This window comes from Pezoporus flaviventris, unplaced genomic scaffold (assembly GCF_033815535.1).
Source record: "Pezoporus flaviventris isolate CSIRO_AGI_PZ_B2104156 unplaced genomic scaffold, CSIRO_AGI_Pfla_v1 ptg000129l, whole genome shotgun sequence".
In the NCBI taxonomy this organism is placed as follows: Eukaryota; Metazoa; Chordata; class Aves; order Psittaciformes; family Psittacidae; genus Pezoporus; species Pezoporus flaviventris.
Window position 1 is genome coordinate 3,123,351 of NW_026892677.1, and position 22,696 is coordinate 3,146,046.

Below are 22,696 nucleotides of genomic sequence, written 5' to 3' on the forward strand. Positions count from 1 at the left end.
ATCAACCTATAAGCCCTTACAGATAGTTACTATAACGTGGTACAACCTTAAGCCTGCGTCCGGACAGTTCAACCCACCTCTTACGTTACCTCAACGAGCATTCTGCAGACTTACTTGCCTTAGTTCACTGATCTCGATTCAGCGAATGCACCTCAAGATGTGCACTGTTTGTGTGCTTTTAAATACCTCTGTAATTAAATCCTAACTTCTCTGAGGAAATCTGGCTTTTAAAATTAGAAGCCTGTAGCTCGTGCTGCTTGAAGCAGCGCATGTTTGCATCAGAGCCAAAAAGGTACATCTGAAGATTTGCAATTCAACTCTTTCGTTAGCAATGTAGGAATCATCTTGTTAATCCTTAAAAGATGTTTTGCATTAATAAATCATCTGAGCTCTTGGATGATGCTGTCAACACAGCCTTAGCATTTTTAGTTTACTACTATTCGAGTACCTTGTCAAGTCCTGAATCTTCAGCCTGAGAAGCTTCTTGATCTAGCTGAAGGCAACACAGGCTTCGATGATCTTAAAGGCTTTTTCCAACCTAAATGATTTTATGATTCTGTGATTTATTTGTTAATTCTTATTCAGAAAAAGTATTCCTCTGACTTTAACCTCCAGAAACTGCAAGCGAGTTGGAGAGAAGTGGCATGCTGCTTGTCAAATCACAACACGCAGAGAAAGAGTTCTTCATCATAACTCATCAGCGAGAGCCCTGTGTGTATCAACACCCACATCTACCCACCAAGTCATCTGCTATAAATACCACTGCTTCCTCCATACACTTGTGTATCGAGTTTTTAGCTTTTCCCAAAGATAGCAGAGCAACAGCAAATACTCTTTTTGTTGCCCTCACATAAGCAGACCCATTTAATGGAGCCATCACCAGGAGTGCATCCCTGCCCTCAGCACAGAAAAGGTCTTGCCTGAACTGTCGATGATTGCTCGTATCTCCAGATAATCCTTCTGGAGTTGTCAGCCTGACAAAGCAGTAGTCTGTATTAGCCCTAAAATAGCAGAACTATCCATAAATCCCAGTTCTTCAGAATATCTCCCTGCCTCTCCTACAGACTGTAAAACTACACAGTATTTGACCAAAAGGAGCTGATTTATCAGCATCCCTTTACTTCCTCCCCCGTAAGTTCCCCAAGAAATGGAGAAATCACCACCTAAATATACATCACACACTTTGAACATCTTTACAAACATGCTGTGGTATGTGGAAGAGAATTAAAATGCTTTCATGATCCTTTGACATTAACTGTAATCAGTGGTTGAGGTTCATCATAAAAATAGGAAGAAAATACCTACAAACCCAAGTGAGATTTCAGATAAAGGAATTGTTTTGAACACCACATACAGAGATGCTGCATTAACACTTACCAAAAGCAGAACAGGGTTTCTCCTTGGAGCCGCTTTCAGCTACACTTACATATGTTCTAGCCATGTCCCAAACATGCCCCCTCCCAGCTGTACATGAAGGACATAGAGATGGAGGAGGAGATGCATACTTGCATGTTCTCCTCCTGTTTTAGGAATTCTTGGATTCCAGATCCCTCTAATCTTCCAGGGCCTGGGTGATTTTAAAGGAGATGACACAAAGAAGTCCAGCTTGGGACGCTGCTGTTCTCCACTGATCACACTCCAGAGCTGAAGGAACACTCTGTTCTCATGCACAGCATCAACACATTATTAACACGAAGCCTGTCTTTATCCCTATTTCTCTCAAATTAGGCAACTATTTCAATAATAGGCTGCCTTGGGTTTTATTAGAATAATCCTTTCCAATTACTGCATTCATTTCTACAACACTTTTACCACAGAGAGCCACCACTGTACACTATGGATCTTCTCAATTTTTAGCATATTGATCTTTTCTTCCTTGTATAACCAAGGTGGCAAGTCAGTTTGTAACAAGAAATTAAAAGCAATCCTAGTGCTACATCTCTGCTTATTGCAGTGCATAGGAAACGTCCATCTGCTTAAACAGAAAACAGTGGCCTGGGTTCATGGCACTCTCCTGGTTTTCTGATGGATATTAAATTCCTTGCTATAACATACATCAAGAAACAAATACAAATGCCACGCTCTTGTCAGAGAAACCAAACAAAGAAACTCGGCTAAATCCCTTAATCAGATTTTTCTCCCTTCAAGGAAATCAGTGTTCTTTAAGTGCTGTTGTAGTGCCATGGGACTGGCGCTCAGTGGATTCATTCTCACTAATATGCTGGAGGTCTTGAACTGCTATTACTGCAATTCATCACTAAATGAGTCGATGCCAGCAAAATTGTCTCAGCAGCTCTGAAGATAGCGATATCATCCTTTGGGTGAATATCATCTCTCTATATTTTTCCGAGCATCAGTACTACATTATCTACAATTAGCAACAACAAACAGCACTCAACTCGGTGGAAAAGAAAGGGGAAGACCATGAGAGAAGGGACTGACATGATGGAGCTGAGACTCTGAGGCTGCAGCATGACCAATGTCTTCCTGTGAGCTAGGATCAAGCCCCTTTTATTGGTCACAATGCAAAACTGAGCCCATCAAGAGACACAGTTCTTAACCATCAGGTACTGCATTCATTCTAATGCATTAAATCCATCTAAATAACACAGTGTAGATTTGGGGATGGGATAGAAATCATGACTCCTCTGTGACCCCCCAGTATCAAGAAGAATTATTAAAACTATCTATGTGCATCATCATTTACTAAATAAAGTAATTATACCTTCCTATGTAGAAAATTCTACCAAAACCAAAGATTACATCACGGCAAATGTCTGTGTTGACACACACTGAATGTGTTACATCACATTCCATGTCTGTGTTAAGTCATGCATGAACCAAAGTAACAGCAGCAGCTTCAGTTAAGTCTTCTAGCTTAAAGTTGGAGGAAACATTGCCTTCTACAAGATGCAAGGTGCAGCTTTGCAACGTAAAACCTGGTTTATGCTCCAAGTGATGTTTGCTTTATCTTCTAGTGAACTATTAGTAATCTATAAACTGTAGACACATTTGGCTGTACTCAGAGGCAGGGCGTTCAGTTGAGCAAGCCAAATTCTGCTCTGTGTATACAGCCTCACTGAGGGAGACAGTATTGAAAGCAAAATGCACATCACTAATCCCCAAACCTGGCTAACCAACACCTATGGACCAGAAGATGAACAGAGTCAGAACTATTTCTGCTGCTGTTGAACGCTGATGACCTGCCCTTTACATCCTGGCTGTGAAAAGTAAGGGTAATGTGGGGCCCTTCTCATTACACACCAAATGAGCAGTCTGAATGAACAAAGCGCTCAGTTTGCCACACCAAAGTCAGTTAGTGTGTTTTGCCTCCGAGAGGCCAAATGCTGCACCTTAGACCAGAGTTAAATGAATCTGTTTCAGGGATAGTTTACATTCATTCTTTAGCTGGTGGTGGTGCAGGCATTCAAAGAGCTCTCAGCAAACAGGGATGAAACAAGCAGTCCTGGGCTCCTCCAAAGAGGCTTTGAAAGAACGTGTTCTCGTGGGCAGAATTTAAATGTCCTGTTTTTCATGGAATATGGGATATTTGTGTCTCTCATTATCAGTTTGAAGCAGAAAATAAAACAGTTCTCTGTGTGTCTGGATGGATGTTTGTATGATAAAGGAGAGCTTCACCTGATGCAGACACAGCACTCAAGTACTTCTGGCTTCAAAATACCACAAGAATCATCCTTGAGATCACAAGAGTTGAGCATAAACTTACAGCAGCTCAGGAACAATGGCAAGTGAAAGTGAGATAGCCAGAGCACTTGGTGCTCAGCTTTGCTTTTCCTCTCCTTAGGAGGTACTTCAAGTCCAGGCCAGCCTTTAAGCTCAGATGAAGCAGACCAAGTAAATCAAGGTAGCAACAACCTTTGCTGTCTAGCTCAAGCCATCTACACACATGAACCAGCACTCTTAAATCTTGGGAGTTCCTTATTTCACGTAAGGAGAAAAGGAAGCTTTTAGATTTTACAGGAACACAGCTCCTGAAAGCACAGCCTTTGGAAGTAACGTGCAGAAATAACATGCCATGGCTTCATCTGGGATTTCCCCCCCTCTTTGCATTTGCTTTTTCAATTACAGACGTGGCAAAGGAGAAGTTTAACAAAACCATTTCTAAGAGAAAACCTGGAAATGGAGGGAAGAAAATACAACCATAGAAGAGAGCTGCACTACACATAAATACGTGAAAACCAGAAAGAGCACAACAGATTCCACTGTGACACACAACCTGTATCATATACTGAGTGCCACCGGGGTTTAAGTGGCTTGGGAACAGGACTACCATGCTTCCCTTTATTTTCAGCTCTGATCTTTACAGACATGCACTTTGCCTGTCCTTTGGAGCAGTCACATTCATTCTATGACTTTACCTGAGATCACCTCCTAAATTCTTACCTCTTCACCCTCACTACAGTTGCTGTATTTCAGAGTAGGCATCACAGGTAGTGCCTGAACACAGAGACACCAAAACAACTTAGAGACTGTAACAATTCACCTTTCCAAGGCAGGCACAGGAAATGCCCTTGGGTGCATCTTCCTTACTGGAAGTGCTTTGGGGATCTTGTGCTCTTTGGGCCAGTGGATGGTTGGGCTGTTTAGCTTTGTCTTTTTTAAGTTCTAATGCATATGTACCATTTTCTCTGCTGTTTCTTCTAATACCAGTCTTAAGAGTGAACCAGACAACTACTATAGTAGCAGTCTTTATTTTCTAGCTCCAACACAGACAGAACACCCCTTACTTCCTTGACTTACATTCATTTGTGTAACTACTCCCCTCACTTGCTCTAACTATACAGTCACTTCTGATCGTTAAAAGCTGAACTGTCAGGCTTTGTCACTGCCCAAAAGGTATATGTGTCACACTAAACTGGGAGCCATATTCAAACAAAATGCATACTGTGATCATTTATGCTTCTCCATTATGCCACTAAAGCAGTTTTAAGTCAAATTCTTTGCATTTGGAGCTGTGAAGGGTCCTACCCATAAGCCCTGTGCTCATATCCCAATTAACAGCTCATCTGTCAGCCGTCACTCAGACACTCACTTATCCTGAAAGCAGGGAAAGTATTAAAAGCCCATTTACCTGCCCTCACTGTAAGTAGCCTCGTTTTCTGAGCTATAAAGCAGTATTCCAGCCTTCTCCCTTTTGTATTGCCCCCAAACTGATGCCTCTCAGAGCTCAATGTACCTCGTCACAGCACAATCATTCTATGCCAAAACTGCTCTTTCCTAATGCAGACTATTTTAATACCTATTGTCAGTCCCCATGACCCCCCTCTTTATCTCAGTAACCCCAAATGAAAGCTAATGCATAAGATCCATCACTTAAAGATTCCATGTCATTCAAAGTAAAACATCCAGCATCACCCAAGGTTTAAAAACTTATTAGAATCCCAGCTTGGTTTGTGTTGGAAGGGACCTTAAAGCTCATCCAGTCCCAAACCCTGCCACAGGCAGGGACACCTTCCACTAGAGCAGCTTGCTCCAAGCCCCTGTGTCCAACCTGGCCTTGAACACTGCCAGGGATGGGGCAGCCACAGCTTCTCTGGGCACCCTGTGCCAGCGCCTCAGCACCCTCCCAGGGAAGAGCTTCTGCCTAAGAGCTCATCTCAGTCTCCCCTCGGGCAGGTTAAAGCCATTCCCCTTGGCCTGTCCCTACTTCCCTTGTCCCAAGCCCCTCTCCAGCTTTCCTGCAGCCCCTTCAGGCACTGGAGCTGCTCTCAGGTCTCCCCTTCAGGAGCCTTCTCTTCTCCAGGCTGCCCCAGCCCAGCTCTCTCAGCCTGGCTCCAGAGCAGAGCTGCTCCAGCCCTCGCAGCAGCTCCATGGCCTCTTCTGGCCTCGCTCCAACAGCTCCACGTCCCTCTTGTGCTGCTGCCCCAGAGCTGGATCAGGACTGCAGGGGGGTCTCCCCAGAGCACAGCAGAGGGGCAGGATCCCCTCCCTGAGCTGCTGCTCACGCTCTGGGGGTGCAGCCCAGCACACGGGGCGGCGGGGGGGGGGAGGGGTCTGGGCTGCAACACCTTTTTGTCTGAGTTTGATTACTAAGAGCCAACGTGCAGTTAGATGTTCCGGGGCAGGTAACAGGAGTGTTTCGTAGGCCTTCGAAACTTGATTACATTTGTATTTTAGGTAGGAGTTTTATTCGGGTTGGATTTATTCTCTTGCTCGTAACCAAAGCTACAGACAGAATTGTCAGAGTGGAGAAAAAGGGCAAACTTTCAGTTCACAAACATGCCTGGAACAGATCTAATAGTTATCAGAGTACCTAGGCACAGTAACATTTAAGATAAAGAGCACTCTGCTAAATGACCCTGCTATCAGTAGTAGCTCATCTATCAAACATCCTTTGTTGGGAATACAGTGGTAGGAGGTTTTCAACAAGCAAATGATGATGAACACGAATGAAAAGTGAACTGTTAGCAACAGCCAGTATGTGGAATAAAGATAGAACAAACAAAGAAGAAGAAACACAATCTTTTCAGCAGTTACCTGATCTTAATGCTTACTATGTTTTCTCAAAGGACACTAGGAGCATGCTAAGTCTTGGGGAAAAAAAGCCCTTATTTTTCTACTAGATTCCAGCTTTTTTATCTGCATATACTATACAGGCACAATTCTAAAAAACAGTATTTGAAGTACTCAGAAGAAGAAATTGATTTATATCAAGCTGCTGTTGAACAGACTTTAAAACCAAGATGAACTGTCATCCTCCACTTCCCCATTTGAGCAGGGCTCGGCCCCACTTCAGCCTTTGCAGTGCAATCAAAGTTCAAGGCGTTGCCAACAGACTGGCTGCAGTGACACCGAGGCCAAGAAAAGCAAATCCCCCCCATTGAAAGCTGGAATCACTGATGAAGTCTCATAATGAACAGTGAGAAACAGTGTCAGCAGGCTACATTCTTGCTAAATATATCTGAACTGCTGCAGATCGCACGGGAAGCTTTGCCAACTGTCACCAAGCTGTCCAAATCACATACCTGCAAGGAAGAGGTTTTCTGCTAAATCAGGCTTTGACAGAGGATGTTATTTAGGTACTGAATTAACCAGTTTTCACTTTACACAATTAGAATAATCCTTTAATAACTACATTTTGACTGTCAGTACTACTAGAATCCAAAGAGACAGAGCAATGAGCCAGGTAAAAATGAGACAGAATGAGCTTTACAGTGTCACATTTCTCACTGCTGTTCATTTGCCACAAGCTTAATCCCCAGATTTCTAATTGACACCTACTTCTGAGCCCCTGTGTTCACACACAGAGATACTCATCTCTTATCCTGACTAGGCAAAAATGGATTTGATGGCCAATGTTAGTAAAAAGACTTGTCTGAAGAGAGATAGGTGTTTTAGTCTTAAACTGGTAAGGCTCCCAGCTCCCCAGGTTCTAGAATTAAGACATAAAGATGCAGTTCAGGCTTAGGAAAGCTCCTGTTCTTACATTCATGGAACTGATGAAGAGTTGACCTGGACTCAAGTGTGGACTGTTTCAGTATCTGGAGGAAAACATCTTTTAAGTGAGGAGCTCCCAAGCATGTGTCTGCCCATCCTCGCTCCGTGCCACCTCCATCACTGCTGGCTTCTTCAGTTCCAGAGCCAGGAACTGTTCTCTGATCAGATCTTGATAAAAATAAGGTGGTCTGCACTGGTTTGTAGTTCTTAATGGCTTCATTTTGAGCTTTGAATATACAGAGGGATTTTGAAGATAGATGAGTGAACAGGTAACCAAGTTGTGATATGTGGAGCAGCCCAATGCAGGTTTTGCTGTCTGCAGCCAGCACTAGGTTACTCTTCCCTGCCATTGACCCTTTTTTCCATGTTATAAGCAAACATTGAGAAAAGCAGGGGTTTAACAGAATCCTTAAGTGAAAACGAGACAATTCTGAGCTTTTTGTGAGAGTTTACTGTGATTCATTTTGCATCTCATGGAGCAGCAGACAGGGATCAGCTGTGTTACAGGTCAACCAAGAAGGAAAACTGCCACGCAAAAGGAGGTTGGAAATCACTCCAAACATGCCCAACTGTGCTTAACCCTCTTTAACTGATCAGGTGATGCTGAAGGATGTTTTTCACCACATCAGTTGCTGCATGAACCGACCAGAAGAGGACACACAGCACTGTCCTGGGTGTGCTACAGCTTTTTCCTTTTGGTTCCAGTCTCCTGAGAAGAAACGATAGAAGCTGAGTGTGACCTAATAACTCATCAGCACGAGAGCCTGGGCTGTAGGGATGAGCAGAGGTATTTTGATGTTAAGGCAATTTATGCTCCGTAGTAGTTCAGACTGACATGACTTACATCATATCCTTGGGAAATGCAAAGGGATTTGTTTGCTTCACTGTCAGCCATACAAGCTCAGAAAGAACTCTGAGGGATGGGATCTTTCTGAGCATCTGTATACAAAGCTCAAGCAACTGAGGCTCTACGTGGTCTCCTGGACTGGAATAAAATCTACCATTACTTAAGGGAATAAGAGAACAGAAAGTACTGAGACCTGCAAAGAGTTATTCAAGCTGCAACAGAAAGAGTTCAGCACTTCCGTGGTCCGTCCTGATGTCTTTTATTCTCCATACAGCTCCTCATCCTTCCTGCAAGTACCACAGCATCGGCCATATCAGTGGGCAGCAGCTCATACACCGTACTCCTCATGTTATGCTACTGTGCAATATTACAATTTTAAACAAGTTCTTTGGTTTGCATATAGTACAGCTGATGTAGTTGTTACTCTAAGCTGGTATAGGCTTATTGATGTAGAGGACAGACTGAGATGAGCTCTTGGGCAGAAGCTCTTCCCTGTGAGGGTGCTGAGGCGCTGGCACAGGGTGCCCAGAGAAGCTGTGGCTGCCCCATCCCTGGCAGTGTTCAAGGCCAGGTTGGACACAGGGGCTTGGAGCAAGCTGCTCTAGTGGAAGGTGTCCCTGCCCGTGGCAGGGGTTGGAGCTGGAGGAGCTTTAAGGTCCCTTCCAACACAAAGCAGCCTGGGATTCTGTGATTTCTACATGTCTGGTTTTCTGGTGACAACATCCTGCAGTGAGGAAGCCAGGCTTGGCTGGGTGACCATGTTAAGCATCTACTGTGACTCTGCTTGATCTGTATTTTACTGTTATTCATCCCTTGACGAGCCGATTTCTCAGTCCCTGCTATTCTATGATTCTATGGGATTTGCTGTCCTCCTGGGGAATGTAGCTCTCTGTACCATGCCATAGGATTCTATGCAATGCATAATTCTATTTGAGCTTGCACTGAAATCTCTATCACTTGGAAATGATCAAAAAACCACCACAGACTTCTCACTTCTCCCGTCTTCCCTCCTTTATAGGAACAATGCCTGTGAGCAGCCTTCTCAATTTCAAAGTCCAAGTCAAGCAAAATCCAAGGTGTTGTATTTTAATACAGCTATTACCCATAGACACACTATTAGTTCATACCTATGAGACACCCTTTGCTCTGATCGGTTGAGAGGGTTTCATCTGCATTGGAACTGTGCTATTATGATTTTCAGTGCTGTGGCTGATGAAGGTCTATTACCACAGAGCAAGAGCTGGATAATCTCTCTGTAGCTCAGAATCCATTCAGCTCTAGGCAGGAGCACCAGGGAGGTGAAGAGCTGCATGCAGGGAGTTCTGTATGCTGACCACACCACTGAACATTGCCCCAGCCGGTCCCCCAAATCACATGCAGAAGGAATTCATTATAAAATGAGGTGGATTTGGAGGTGGGAAGAGGTAGGTTGACATGCTCTGAAGCTGCAGGTGCGGGAGACATGATGATGAGCTGTGGCTTCAGGAGTCTCGGGGCATCCAAGTAATGATGCGCTGAGGTCAGGAGTAAATCACAGCAGAGACATTTGGAGTGCGAGGGGTAAAGAGACAGACCTCATCCGAGTGTAACCACCGGAGTGTGCTCCCTGATAACTGCTGGCAGCGTCTGGCCTCAGAGCTACACGCCAGGAATACAGATGCTAGTCATCCAGAGCAAACAACTTCCCTGAATTATCCATAATACAAAGCGTTGACATTTTAATTCTCCTCCTGACTTCTCTGATGAGACAACCGAGGCACAAACATTCAAGAGAGATGCTAGACCTTGTACGCACCGAATTCTTGCGAGGCTTTGTGATTTCCCTTGAAATGCATTTTAATTCTCTCCGTTCTCAGTGGGGTTTTTTTGTTCAATCACTAGACACCCCTATTAAAATATGGGGGTCATTGTGGGCTTTTTTAAACACTTCACTCCCCGCCTAACCCGAGTCTAATATAAAACGTATTTATGGGGTGAAAGCGCTTCAATTGGTATCTTGGGAGCCATGGCATCCACCCACAGTGCAAATACCTCAAAAAGAGAATTAGTCATCTGCTTCCAACTGTCAGGATTCAGTAAGAGACAACAAAGTACTGTCTTGGAAACAGGCCGAAAAATCTCACCACTGAGCTCCTGTACATTTCAGAGTATTTTCAGAAACCCAATGAATAATATCAGCCCTGGAATAACGAGGCAGATAAGGGGGGAATAAAAAGTAGAAAAAAGATTCTGGTATTATTTTAGAGCATCAGAAAATTTCTGCTTTCATCCTCTGCCATCAGTTAAAAGAGGGCTCTCAAAAATGAGGCAGTGGATTTGTGCAGCGTTTCTTTTGCCTTATTTTGGTGTGTGTTTAAACATTGAATCCCAGACTGGTTTGGGTTGGAAGGGACCTTAAAGCTCATCCACTCCCAGCCCCTGTCACAGGCAGGGACCCCTTCCACTCGAGCAGCTTGCTCCAAGCCCCTGTGTCCAACCTGGCCTTGAACACTGCCAGGGATGGGGCAGCCACAGCTTCTCTGGGCACCCTGTGCCAGCGCCTCAGCACCCTCACAGGGAAGAGCTTCTGCCTAAGAGCTCAGCTCAGTCTCCCCTCTGGCAGGTTAAAGCCATTCCCCTTGGCCTGGCCCTACAGGCCCTTGCAATGACAGCAAATCCTGCCTACAAGTCTGTGAGACTTTGCTAGGAAATCTGGGCAACAGCTTCCAAGTGTGTGGAGCTGGAGGTACGAGAGCTCCAAGCCCATCTTGAGTCTCTGCAGGGACTACAAAGCAGTATCAGAGCCAGGTTCCACTCTCAATTATAACACAACCAATCGATTGCACATATAAATCAGCTCAAGCCAACCCGATGCAGAGCACACTGAAGCACCTGTTTCTGTAGCCACTCTGAGCAATCTAAGGCTATCCACACCGCTGGTGGAGTTAACCCACACTTTGTCACATAAAGGGGAGCAGATCCTCTCAAACACAAGTCTGTGTTCAAAAAACATGTAGATGAGGCCCTTAATGACATGGGTTAGTGATGGCCTTGGCAATGCTGGGGTAGAGGTTGGATGTGATGGTCTTAAAGGTGTTTTTCAGCTTAGTTGATTCTGTGTTTAGTGGGAGACACACCAAGGATGCTCCCAGGGATGGTACTGGGGAAGCAAATAAGCAGTGCCAACAAACAACAGAAGAAAGAAAACATCTCCAGGTGAAAGGCAAGGAGAAAACAAAAAGGCAGAGAAACAAAGAGCAAACCCCAACACACCTGTGAAAAGGATGAAACAATTCAATGTGTGCATCAGCTGTAGACATCAAACCAAAAAGCCTCAACATGATTGTTCAAAGCACAATACTGCTGACTCTTGAGCTTTATGAGGCTGTACTGCTATCATCTGCAAATCAGAACTGTTAACTGGTAACTATGAATGTAATGAAAGTGCAGGAGCAAGAGGGCCAAAGCAGTGTTCAACTGGGCAGGTGATTTTGCAGAAGACCTTTATATGAGCCAAATGCTAACTTGAGATGTTTATAACTGCATGTACCTGCTGGTTTGATGGCAGAATGTAAGTTCTTAAGGGAACAGATATGCATCTGCATCTAAGAGGCAGATATTCATCCAACAGGAACATGATTTTGCTGATACAAACGGGTTTACATGAGGCTCTCCACTGAGCCAGAATAGCAGATCTTTCTTAGAGTAGACTAAACCTATATGGCTAAGCTGATTTTAACCTGCAAAGATATACAAGTGATTTCCCTGCAGTTTACATAGGTAAAACATGACTTACTCAAGTCAAAAGGACAGCTGAGACGCACATGACATAGTGTAGTCATCTTATTCTTCCAAAAGACAAATTATGTTAATAGTATGGACAATTTTGCCTCGAAGCATGATTATTAGTAATGCTTTAGAGTAGAAAACACAGAGGTTTAGAAGTTTCCACCAGACTCTCTATGTCTGAGCCATTACTGTGTACAGACAGATAACATCAGTGTGTTTAGCTATACTATAGATAGGCACAGCAGGACCAGGCCATGCACGGGAATACAATACCCATCCATACAAAGACTTAGGGAGAACCACAGCCTACACTTCCTCAGCTATTCAGCACAGCCAGAACTGTCACTTCAAAACCACTTCAAAGGCCCACTGCCTGCTTAAGATAACTTGTTTCACTGTATTTTAACACAAACACCAATAAAGGAAGACTCTTGAAGTCTGTTTATCCTCTTGTTGGTGGTAATACATCAAAAGTGTGATGGATATCAATATCCTCTAAAGAGCACACCCATCAGTGCATAAAGGCGCTCTGAAGCAAAGCCACTTGTGTAAAACCATGCCATTAAGTCACTCAATTAGTATGAAGTACTCCCTACATCCCAGCAGATAGGGGAAGACATCCAGATGGAACAGATCTGTCCCTCCAAATTGCTTTGTAATCCCTGGCAGTGCTCAAGGCCAGGTTGGATGGGGCTTGGAGCAAGCTGCTCTAGGGGAAGGTGTCCCTGCCCACAGCAGGGGTTGGAACTGGATGAGCTTTAAGGTCCCTTCCAAGCCAAACAATTCCAGGATTCTATGTCCAGGATACTTGAATTAGCACCTCTTCTCTAGCCACCAACTGAAAACTAGGGGAAAATCAGCATATCCAGATCTGAGCTTCCCCCCTCCCAGCAAAATGGGGTCTCCAATCTGTACAAGCAAAAAAACCTACTCAAATGCCAAGATTTGGATGTTCCAGTTGGTGTTTTCAAGAAGAGCCTCAAGCAGGTTCAGGAATTCTGCATTTCACAGGGATTCTGAGGGTGTCATTCCCTCAGGCTGCCTGAAAACTGCAGCCTATTATTAGTTATTGCCAGTCCGTGTCAGCAGAAGGGTGGCTCTTCGTTATGATATTCTAATACTTGGAGGTGTTAATTGAGGTTAAGCTCAGGGTGTGCCAAGAATGCTGAAAGAAATGCAAGAAATGAGAGCCTCCTGCAAATAATATGTAATGGAGATCACAAGCAGGTGTGGGAAACCGAGTGGGGAGGTGAGGTATCACTGCCAAGGTGACTCAGCTGGGTGGATGCAGCCACAACAACCCAACTAACCCAAATGCAGCCCTTCTCCAGCACCTGACCACACAGCAGCACATCACACATGAGCTTAAGCGTGCCCATCTATGTGCACCCATATGGAAAATGATGATATGAGATGTAAGGTATCAAAGAATGAAGCTACTGGAGTAATGGCTGCTTTTAGTGTAAATCAAAACATATTAAGCAGTATAAAATACAGTCATATTATGAATACCAGGGATGCTCATTAAACAAATACATGCATTCAGTTCCTTCCTTGCAGATCAGCATGCATGCCATCAAACTAGGAATGACTAGTGCTGCATTGACTTCGCTATACTGATAGGATTAGCCCCCCCCATACATGTGTGTGTGGATATATATACATATACACACACAGATGTATCTCACTCAACTCCGTCATTTTGGGGGTAACAAAAACAAATCATGAGGTAGTACAGGTTCTACCCAGAAGGCAGCTTACTTAAACCAAAAGATTTCCTTCAGCATCCACATGAGAAATATTTTTCCAGGTAGGAACTAAAACATCTTTTGTAGTAAGATCACCAAGAAAAGAATAAGGAATTGCTGGTTAACAGGGGAAGAGGTTAGATTTGGTTGGGTCTTCAAAGACTCCCATACTGCTTTGGGTTGAAAGGACCTTAAAGCCCATCCAGTTCCAACCCCCTGCCACAGGCAGGGACACCTTCCACTGCCTTCAGACTGCACCTCACATCTTCATACCAGTAGATGTGCACTGTACAAGACAGGACTTTGCACTCTCCCCTTTCAAGCTCAAGACGTCTTTCCTGTTCATTCATAATGCCAGATCATAGAATCATAGAATCGTTAGGGTTGGAAAGGACCTTAAGATCATCCAGTTCCAACCCCCTGCCATGGGCAGGGACACCTCACACTAAACCATGGCACCCAAGGCTCTGTCCAACCTGGCCCTGAACACTGCCAGTGATGGAGCATTCACAACCTCCCTGGGCAACCCATTCCAGTGCCTCACCACCCTAACAGGAAAGAATTTCCTTCTTATATCCAACCTAAACTTCCCCTGTTTCAGTTTGAACCCGTTACCCCTTGTCCTGTCACTACAGTCCCTAATGAAGAGTCCCTCCCCACATCCCTATAGGCCCCCTTCAGATACTGGAAGGCTGCTCTGAGGTCTGTGAGCAGTCTTCTCTTCTCCAGGCTGAACAGCCACAACTTTCTGAGCCTGTCTTCATACAGGAGGTGCTCCAGTCCCTGATCATCCTTGTGGCCTCCTCTGGACTTGTTCCAACGGTTCCATGTCCTTTTTATGTTGAGGACACCAGAATAAGGTTGAGGTTGAGGATAAAACTGAGCGACTGAAGCGAATTATAACATGTAATACTACTAAAACCACTGAGGCATTCCCAAAATTAGGATATTAAGATTAGTAAAATGAGCTGCAAAGCTTAATGCTGCGGTGATTGTTACGTGAACTACATGGCCCACGGGATTCACAGCTTGGGGGGAACTCCTGGCTCCCAGATATCTCAGTACAAAGTGAAACACTCCAGTTTGGATCTGAACCGGATCAAAACCAACTTTAATGTCCCTCAAAAGAAAACAAATCTGTAGGAGTCTTTGGTGCAAAACATCACAATGTACAGGTTTTCTTCTTACTGAAAGTAACAACTGGTTTAGCAATGAAGAATAAAGTTACTGGTCTAACCCGAGCTCTTTGGCACTGGAATACCCTTAAAAACATTTTAAAGGGGAAGGAGAAAAGTAGCTTATTCAAAATACCCCACCTCACAAGGGAAGAATAAGCACCCAGGACTCTGCTCTCCTGAACCTGGTACCCAGAGTGCGCTCACAAACTGGTTGTAGCAGTTAACACTGGTAGGAAGCTCTGTTTTTCAGTAAGCCCGTGTTGCAGATCAACCTCACTGCCTAGGATGTACATGGAAACGTTATGCCAGTAGTGAAATCCTTGTTGGCATGAAGTAGATGAATTCTATGCATGTGCTTATGCAGATGTGAAAACAAGCGAGAGTCCAAAGCCCTGGGGTGTCAACAACAAAATTCTTTCCTGAAGAGTTTAATTTGTATAGGAATAATTGAATTTATACTGATCTAACACTCACATACGCAGCCCTGGTTAAGAGCTATCAAAGCGCCGCATGGAAACCAAACAGTGTGACACCATGCAGCGTTCTTGGGCCTTACAAAGAGGTCTGACTGACAGGATGGTCCAGAGAAGGCAACACTGCTAGATCTGTGGCTTGAAAAGAAAATAATCCCTGAAGAGCTACGAATATTCAATAAGGAAAATGATGCTTTAAGTTCATCGTGAATGACATAAAACTAGGAAAAACTAGATGTATCACAGCAAACAGTAACGCTTGTGAACGACGCCGGTGCTAAAACCAAGTGGTCAGTTCAGAAACCAGGATTTCAAACTGATCATCTAAAACTCATGTAATTGTTAAATATTTGTATCAAAGGACCATTTTTGTCATCTTAATGAGTTTGCCTTATACCATAAAGTAGGAAATAAGGTTTTAAGTACTTGAATGTCTGGAATTATTGTGCACTTGAAGATCATCATGCTTTAGAAATATAAATACAATATGGAAAACTCGAGTCTTAGGAAGATACCCAAGTACCTAAGTTTATTCAGTGCCTTATTGTTAATATGATATTAAAACCACTGTAAGTTACAGAAGCAGGACTGTAATTTATGACTGAACCAGTACATCCACATAAACACCAAACAGAGCATGGCTTTAGCCAAGTACCAACCAGTGTTGAGGAAGTTTATCCTAACTAAAACACGATGTTTGTAAGATAGACACGGTGCTGGTGGGATCTGCTTGGTAGAGCTTCATAGGAACTAAAGCAGTGACGACACACATGCTCCTGTGTAGCATGGTATCATAGAACAGTTCGGGTTGGAAAGGACCTTTATTAAAACCCTTTAGCAACGAAGGGGCAGCCAAATGTGAGTACCTAAACCCTGCAGCACCATGGACAAAGAGGAGAAAGGGGCAGAGAAGAAGGTTATTATTCTACAAGCCAGAGAATTAACCGATTTGAATGGTAGTTTGTAGGAGTATGCAGATGAATTCAAATGTCCCGACTTCACTTGGTACCCAGCATGGTGGGTTTATGCTTTTACCTATAGAGAAGCACTTGACCAACTGTGCTCCTCTGACAGCAATTATTGACTATCCTTTCTGTGCTCAGTAAATAAAGGCCTTCATCAACTGCTCTGTAAACTTTAGATGTTGTAGCCTTAGGAAGAGTCCTTAGTATTTGATCAATAGCTTGGAAAAAATATTTAGCAAGGCCAAGTTTAACAGAGTAGGGACAATCTGAATGTCAGCTTCTGAAAGACTTCAAAAGGTAATGAAAAACAGATACTACTTCACCCCCCTGAGACATAAGAGACCTTCGAGCAGCTCCAGTGCCTAAAGGGGCTACAGGAAACATGGAGAGAAGCTTTGGAGATGAGCCTGTAGGGACAGGCCAAGGGGAATGGCTTTAACCTGCCCGAGGGGAGACTGAGATGAGCTCTTAGGCAGAAGCTCTTCCCTGGGAGGGTGCTGAGGCGCTGGCATAGGGTGCCCAGAGAAGCTGTGGCTGCCCCATCCCTGGCAGTGTTCAAGGCCAGGTCGGACACAGGGGCTTGGAGCAAGCTGCTCTAGTGGAAGGGGTCCCTGCCCGTGGCAGGGGTTGGGACTGGATGAGCTTTAAGGTCCCTTCCAACACAAACCAGGCTGGGATTTTATGATTTATTTTGATGAAATACCTATGCACAAAAAAGTACTTGCATGCCTTAAAACCCCTTTTTAATTCAAATTGACCAACTCAGAGACAACACATAAGGAAATTAAGACACTGCTCCAACAGACTACAAACCAAAGCGTGTCAAAGAACAGCCGTAGGCTACGTGAGTGCAGAAAGTGTGATTTAAATGGTACTTTCTTCCTTTTAAGACATAAACATCCCTACAACCCATCTTCATACCTCATTGCTGAGGCACTGAAATAGGTGCCGTTTTTCAGTATTATGTTCTGTACATCCACCAGTAACTGGGAAAAGCCTCAGGGATTTGAGAAAGCAGAGAAAACAAACCAGCCTGCTTACAGGGATGGTTCATCACCTTGGTTCACAGCAGCTTTATGCAAGAAGAGCTTCACCTCACTTGGTTCTTTTGTTGTTTTCCCTTTTATTTCTGTTATACTTTGTAATCTAAATGCTTTATTTTCTCCTTGAAATCATCAAAGGCTCACTTTCCAAATTACTTCATCCTCCCATTGCTCAGGGAACGTGAATTACACTGAATGTTGATCCTGGTTTCCTAATGGCTCCTTTTTTGCCTTCAATATTTAAGTTCAAACCAAAAAGAACCCCTGATGTCTAGGAAAGAATCATAGAAGGTAAAACCATGTCAAACCAAATTCCTCTTCAATGACCTCATGTTCTTGTCTTTGTAGGCTTTCGTATCGGACTGGTCAAGACACAGCTAACTGCGACACATGCAGGAACAGTGCATGTATTATCTACAGGTAGGTTAAAATCCTCCTATTCCCACTTTTCTTGCGTGAAAGTAATGCTTTATTCACTAATGAAGGATCAGTTGTTAGCCTGGGTTTTTCAATAACACAAATAGAACATAATAAATTTAAGTACTCCACTGAATTAAAGTCAACAGACGCCGAGTCTAAAACTTTCAGATCGGATAGTTAGTCAGTACAAGTGCTGTAGCTTGAAGGGGGCCTATAGGGATGCTGAGGAGGGACTCTTTGTTAGGGACTGTAGTGATAGGACAAGGGGTAACGGGTTAAAACTTAAACAGGGGAAGTTTAGATTGGATCTAAGGAGGAAATTCTTTCCTGTGAGGGTGGTGAGGCACTGGAATGGGTTGCCCAGGGAGGTTGTGAATGCTCCTTCCCTGGTGGTGTTCAAGGGCAGGTTGGACACAGCCTTGGGTGCCATGGTTTAGTGTGAGGTGTCCCTGGCCATGGCAGGGGGTTGGAACTGGATGATCTTAAGGTCCTTTCCAACCCTAACTATTCTATGATGGGAAATGTTACAAGGTCTGAGCTCCGTTGTCCCATTGCTAGATATGTTTAAATATGTTCTGTCCAACAACTCAACATACATTAGGCAGGAGTGACTGGACTTGGGAAGTTGTTTTGAGACTGGATAGCAAAAAGAAGCAGACACAGACCAAAGCCTCCCCCTTTCTGAGGCCAGTCCTGTGTAGTTTCTTGCTCAGGGCAGCCTGCGAAGGTAGAACACAGGACATTTGCACTGCTCTTATTTCATTAGCTAAAAAAGTCCAATTGGAAGTTGTTTAAAAACCTTGATTAAAAGACTTAAAGATTTCAATCAGATTTAATTCTGATTTAATCATTAACAAGATTTAAAGGCAAGGAACCTTCCAGTTTCTCCCTTTTGTGCTCCCTGCAAATGGAGTGACTCCAGAAATGCAGATTTCAAGGCTTTCCCTATCAATAGGCTGACAGAAGAGCAGGCAGGTCCAGTTCTTGGGTCCCACCAGTGGCCTGGAGCTATCAGTGCTGGGCTGTTGCCTGAAGCAAGGTTTCCAGGGGAAGCTTTAGCAAAACTCAGCTCAGCTTTCTGACACGAGGAGAATAAGTGCTGCAGGCAAGAAGAGAGTGCAAAACAGGGGCATTATGACAAAACTGAATTACTGAGACAAGGTAAGTAGCCAGAAGAGATAAAAGAGAAATTCACTGATAAAACTACCACTAAAACAGAGTGCCTTGTAGGAGTTCCTGTTCCTCCTCAAGTCACATATGCTACTTTCATTAGTAAGGGTGCTAAAGTTACTCTTAAACCTTGATTTAATGATGCACACTTCATCTTTGCAAAAGGTTTGCGTGGCAAATGCTGGACAGAGCTATGTGGTTTCTTTTTAGGACAAAAGGCCTTTTAGGAACACATACTAAAGCTTAGGTTAAACTGTGCAGCTGGAAACCTGAGTACGTTTGAGGGCCCTCGGCCTTGGAAGCTGTTGGTAAATATCCATGTCAGACCAGGAGGACTGTTCTGTTTGTCCTGCTGTGTGTTCCACTGGCTGCTTTTACAATAGGCTCCTGCTCTGGACCCTCAGCCTTGAGCTCTTTCCCCCATGCAGTAGATAGAGGACACTTAAGGGAAACAGAACGAATGCCCTTACAGGACAAATCAATGATTTGAAGGGAAAACCTTAACTTCTCCCCAAGTGACTTGGTTTCTTTTTAATTATGATTCAATTTTGAACCCAGTAGCATTGACAACAGAACAGTCAGAGCTGTTTCTAACCTTCAGACTGCAGTGAAGCAGCATCCGAGGGGAGGGATTAAGTTGCCCTACTGACTCCCCAACTGCAGCCTCTAATGTCAAGCACAGCACAGATGAGAAGCTACAATGCAGAAACAATCAGTGTAATTAAGGATGACTTTGCAGAATATTAATATATAGCACAAAAGCCATAGACAGTGTAGGAAGAGACAAAGAACGCTTGTACTTTAAAGGGGGTTTAGCTGATCTTTAGTATCCAAAATGCCAATACTGCTAGTAACCATTCTAAGAATATAGTTTTGAGAATACAGTTATTTTGTATATGCGATTTAAATTTTCTGCAAAAATTCCAAATTTATTTTGATGTTCTTTTGCCTTTACATCGAAAAGAATTTATTGCAGTTCTTAGTATTACAGGAAAAAGGAAAACCGGGTTATCTCAGTTCTTTTAATAAATAGGAAACTAATCGAACATGAAACACTATTAAAAACATAAGGTACCAAAACTTGAACTGTTTTAGATGTGGGTTTTTTTTTCCTTATTCCCTATTTCTCTCACAATTCCTCTTATTTCTCTGATAAAAAGTATGTTCTAGAAGTTGTCAGGAACTCCAGACATGGGAGGCCACGCCATCTTCCACCACACAAGACACGCCACATTAACTGCATCACACAGCAGTTCACTGCTTCCACTCCCAATTAAACACCCAATTAGGCCTGGGCTTTAGAGGGGGAAAGGCTCAGTCTGGGTAGGAACGGCTGAGGGACCTGGGGGGCTTCAGTCTGGAGAAGAGAAGGCTCAGGGGGGACCTGATCGCTCCCTACAACTGCGTGACAGGAGGATGGAGCCAGGAGGGGCTGGGCTCTGCTCCCAAGGAACAAGGGATGGGACAAGAGGAAACGGCCTCAAGCTGCCCCAGGGCAGGTTTAGATGGAGCTGAGGAACAATTCCTGCCCCAGAGGGTGCTCAGGCATTGGAACAGGCTGCCCAGGGCAGGGCTGCAGTCACCGGCCCTGCAAGTGTTCACACACCGTGGAGACGAGGCCTCAGTGCCATGGGTTAGTGGTGGCCTTGGCAGTGCTGGGGAGCAGTTGGACTGGATGAGCTTAAAGCTCTTTTCCGACCTGGTTGATTCCATGATTCTCCTGAAGGCTTCACCAGCCAATGGATTTGGGGAAGCACGCCATCAGTGGTGCTGCTTCTTATAAAGCTCTTGGCTCAAACAGCAGAGCAACTTCTATATTAGGCAACAGCATTGCACTACGTTGTAAAGCCCAAGTATAAAGTTCCGACTACCTAGCAATAGTCTAAAACAGTCAGAAAAAAGCATTCAACATCATCTCTATAGTATTTCTATACAGTATTTAAAACATAATAATGTGATTAAAGTAGCAAAAATAAACCATTTTATCAAGTGTTGAGCTGTGACAAATGTTAATCTATTCCATTACTATTGGTATCTCATAATCCACTCTTTCCAAATTATCTTCTACCAAACTAAAAGAACAATAAACAAAAGACAAAAACTTTTACATCTATTACAAACTAAAGTATGTTCACTATTTTCAAAGATAGAAGGTAAGTGTTACTCAAGTATATTGCCAGGACAAAGGCAACTTAAATACTGATGTCTATCAAAATGCTGCTATTAAGAAGCAATTGCACTGCTATGCAGAAACTGAACCAATTCTAAGCCACCCAAACCTATATGTACTAAAGTCTTCACAGCCTGCTTTATTCTGTAATTATCTTTTAGTGGAACTGCCCTTTCCACTCCTGTTTAAATTATCATCCCCTGTGAATTGTAATCCTTGAACAGAAATCTGTATGAGAAAAATGAGGCTTCTCTTTTAATACTGTGTGCATTATTCTTAGGCCTTCAGCGCGAGTTATTTCCGTGAAGGAGCATCTTGAAGTATTCAGGCTAGGCTTCTCTTTAGGCAAAAAGATCACAAGTACTCAATTGCTTTTACAAGGTTATTTTAGCTCTTGTAAGTGAACTTTTAACCAGACCAAATCATGAGCCAATTTCTGCATAGGGAGAACAGACAAATCAATAACACAATGCTGTATTTATGGAATCACAAATGGGTTGTGTTGGAAGGGACCTTAAAGCTCATCCAGTTCCAACCCCTTGCCACAGGCAGGGACACTTTCCACTAGAGCAGCTTGCCCCAAGCCCCGTCCAGCCTGGCCTTGAACACTGCCAGGGATGGAGGAGTTTTGGTGGGGAGAATTACTCAAAGCTCTTCTCTTGTCACTAATTTAGCCACTTTTTACACCTTTGAAATGGCGGATTATGCTGGTTTTCAATGCTCGGTTTTGTCTTTGATATTGAAGTTACTTTTAAGATGTATTCCAAGTACTCAACAGAACATATATGATCAGAATCTCTGCCACGTAACTCTCAATACAACAGTGGCAAATCAAACAGGATTGCAATCACCAGTTCATTAGGCAGCACAAGCCCATGTGGAAGTAGTTCACTTGTAAAGGTTAGATATAGTGATAATTATTAATATTCATAAGTATGGCAATAAGACAAGTAGACATCAATCCCTGAGATAGCAAAATCAGGTACCTACATGATAAGAATAGCAATGTCATCTTTTTATTTCCTATCCACACTAATTAATTTACATTCTCTCTCATCTTATCTCTAGACTAAGATGCTTAGCAGTAAAAATGGATCTTAATGGCTTGCTAACACCAACTGCTTTAGATCCTGGCCTTCGAGACTAGCAGGTTGAAATAGGAAATTCATGAGATCCCTCAAAAGTATGGTCAGGCAGTTTTTGAGTGATCAGTGCTTATCTGGATCCCACTATTCCAAGCTGTGACGTGCCATACCATCCAGTTAATGTTATCCAGAAGGAGACACTGTGACATTCTTTAATTCCTGGTTCACCCAGCGACTTAAATGCAAAGAGCTGGGCTGTTCTATAAATGCTTGTAGGGTTTGGGCCTTCACATTATAAACTAGATAATAAAAGGTGAACAGAAGGGGGGTGAATGAGATGAGAAAGGCCCAGGTCAAGTAGGAGGAGAAAG

At 43.6% G+C, this 22,696-nt stretch overlaps 2 protein-coding genes and 1 long non-coding RNA gene across 5 annotated transcripts in view; 2 read left to right on the top strand and 1 right to left on the bottom strand.

The window, feature by feature from the left end:
- DOCK1 (dedicator of cytokinesis 1) overlaps positions 1–22,696 on the bottom strand; it is a 315,244-nt gene that overhangs the window by 186,650 nt on the left and 105,898 nt on the right. The window lies entirely within an intron of this gene.
- The window catches only part of LOC133282575 (uncharacterized), a 60,298-nt gene that overhangs the window by 31,116 nt on the left and 6,486 nt on the right, over positions 1–22,696 (top strand). The window lies entirely within an intron of this gene.
- INSYN2A (inhibitory synaptic factor 2A) overlaps positions 1–22,696 on the top strand; it is a 43,857-nt gene that overhangs the window by 16,794 nt on the left and 4,367 nt on the right. The window contains exon 3 of one of the 2 annotated variants that reach the window (XM_061478581.1): positions 616–1,058. In XM_061478581.1, coding sequence (XP_061334565.1) covers positions 616–814 — 199 coding nt within the window. In that variant the 3' untranslated portion in view covers positions 815–1,058. Of the gene's footprint in view, positions 1–615; positions 1,059–17,828; positions 17,901–22,696 lie in introns of those variants that run through there. The other variant, XM_061478580.1, reaches the window with a different exon arrangement.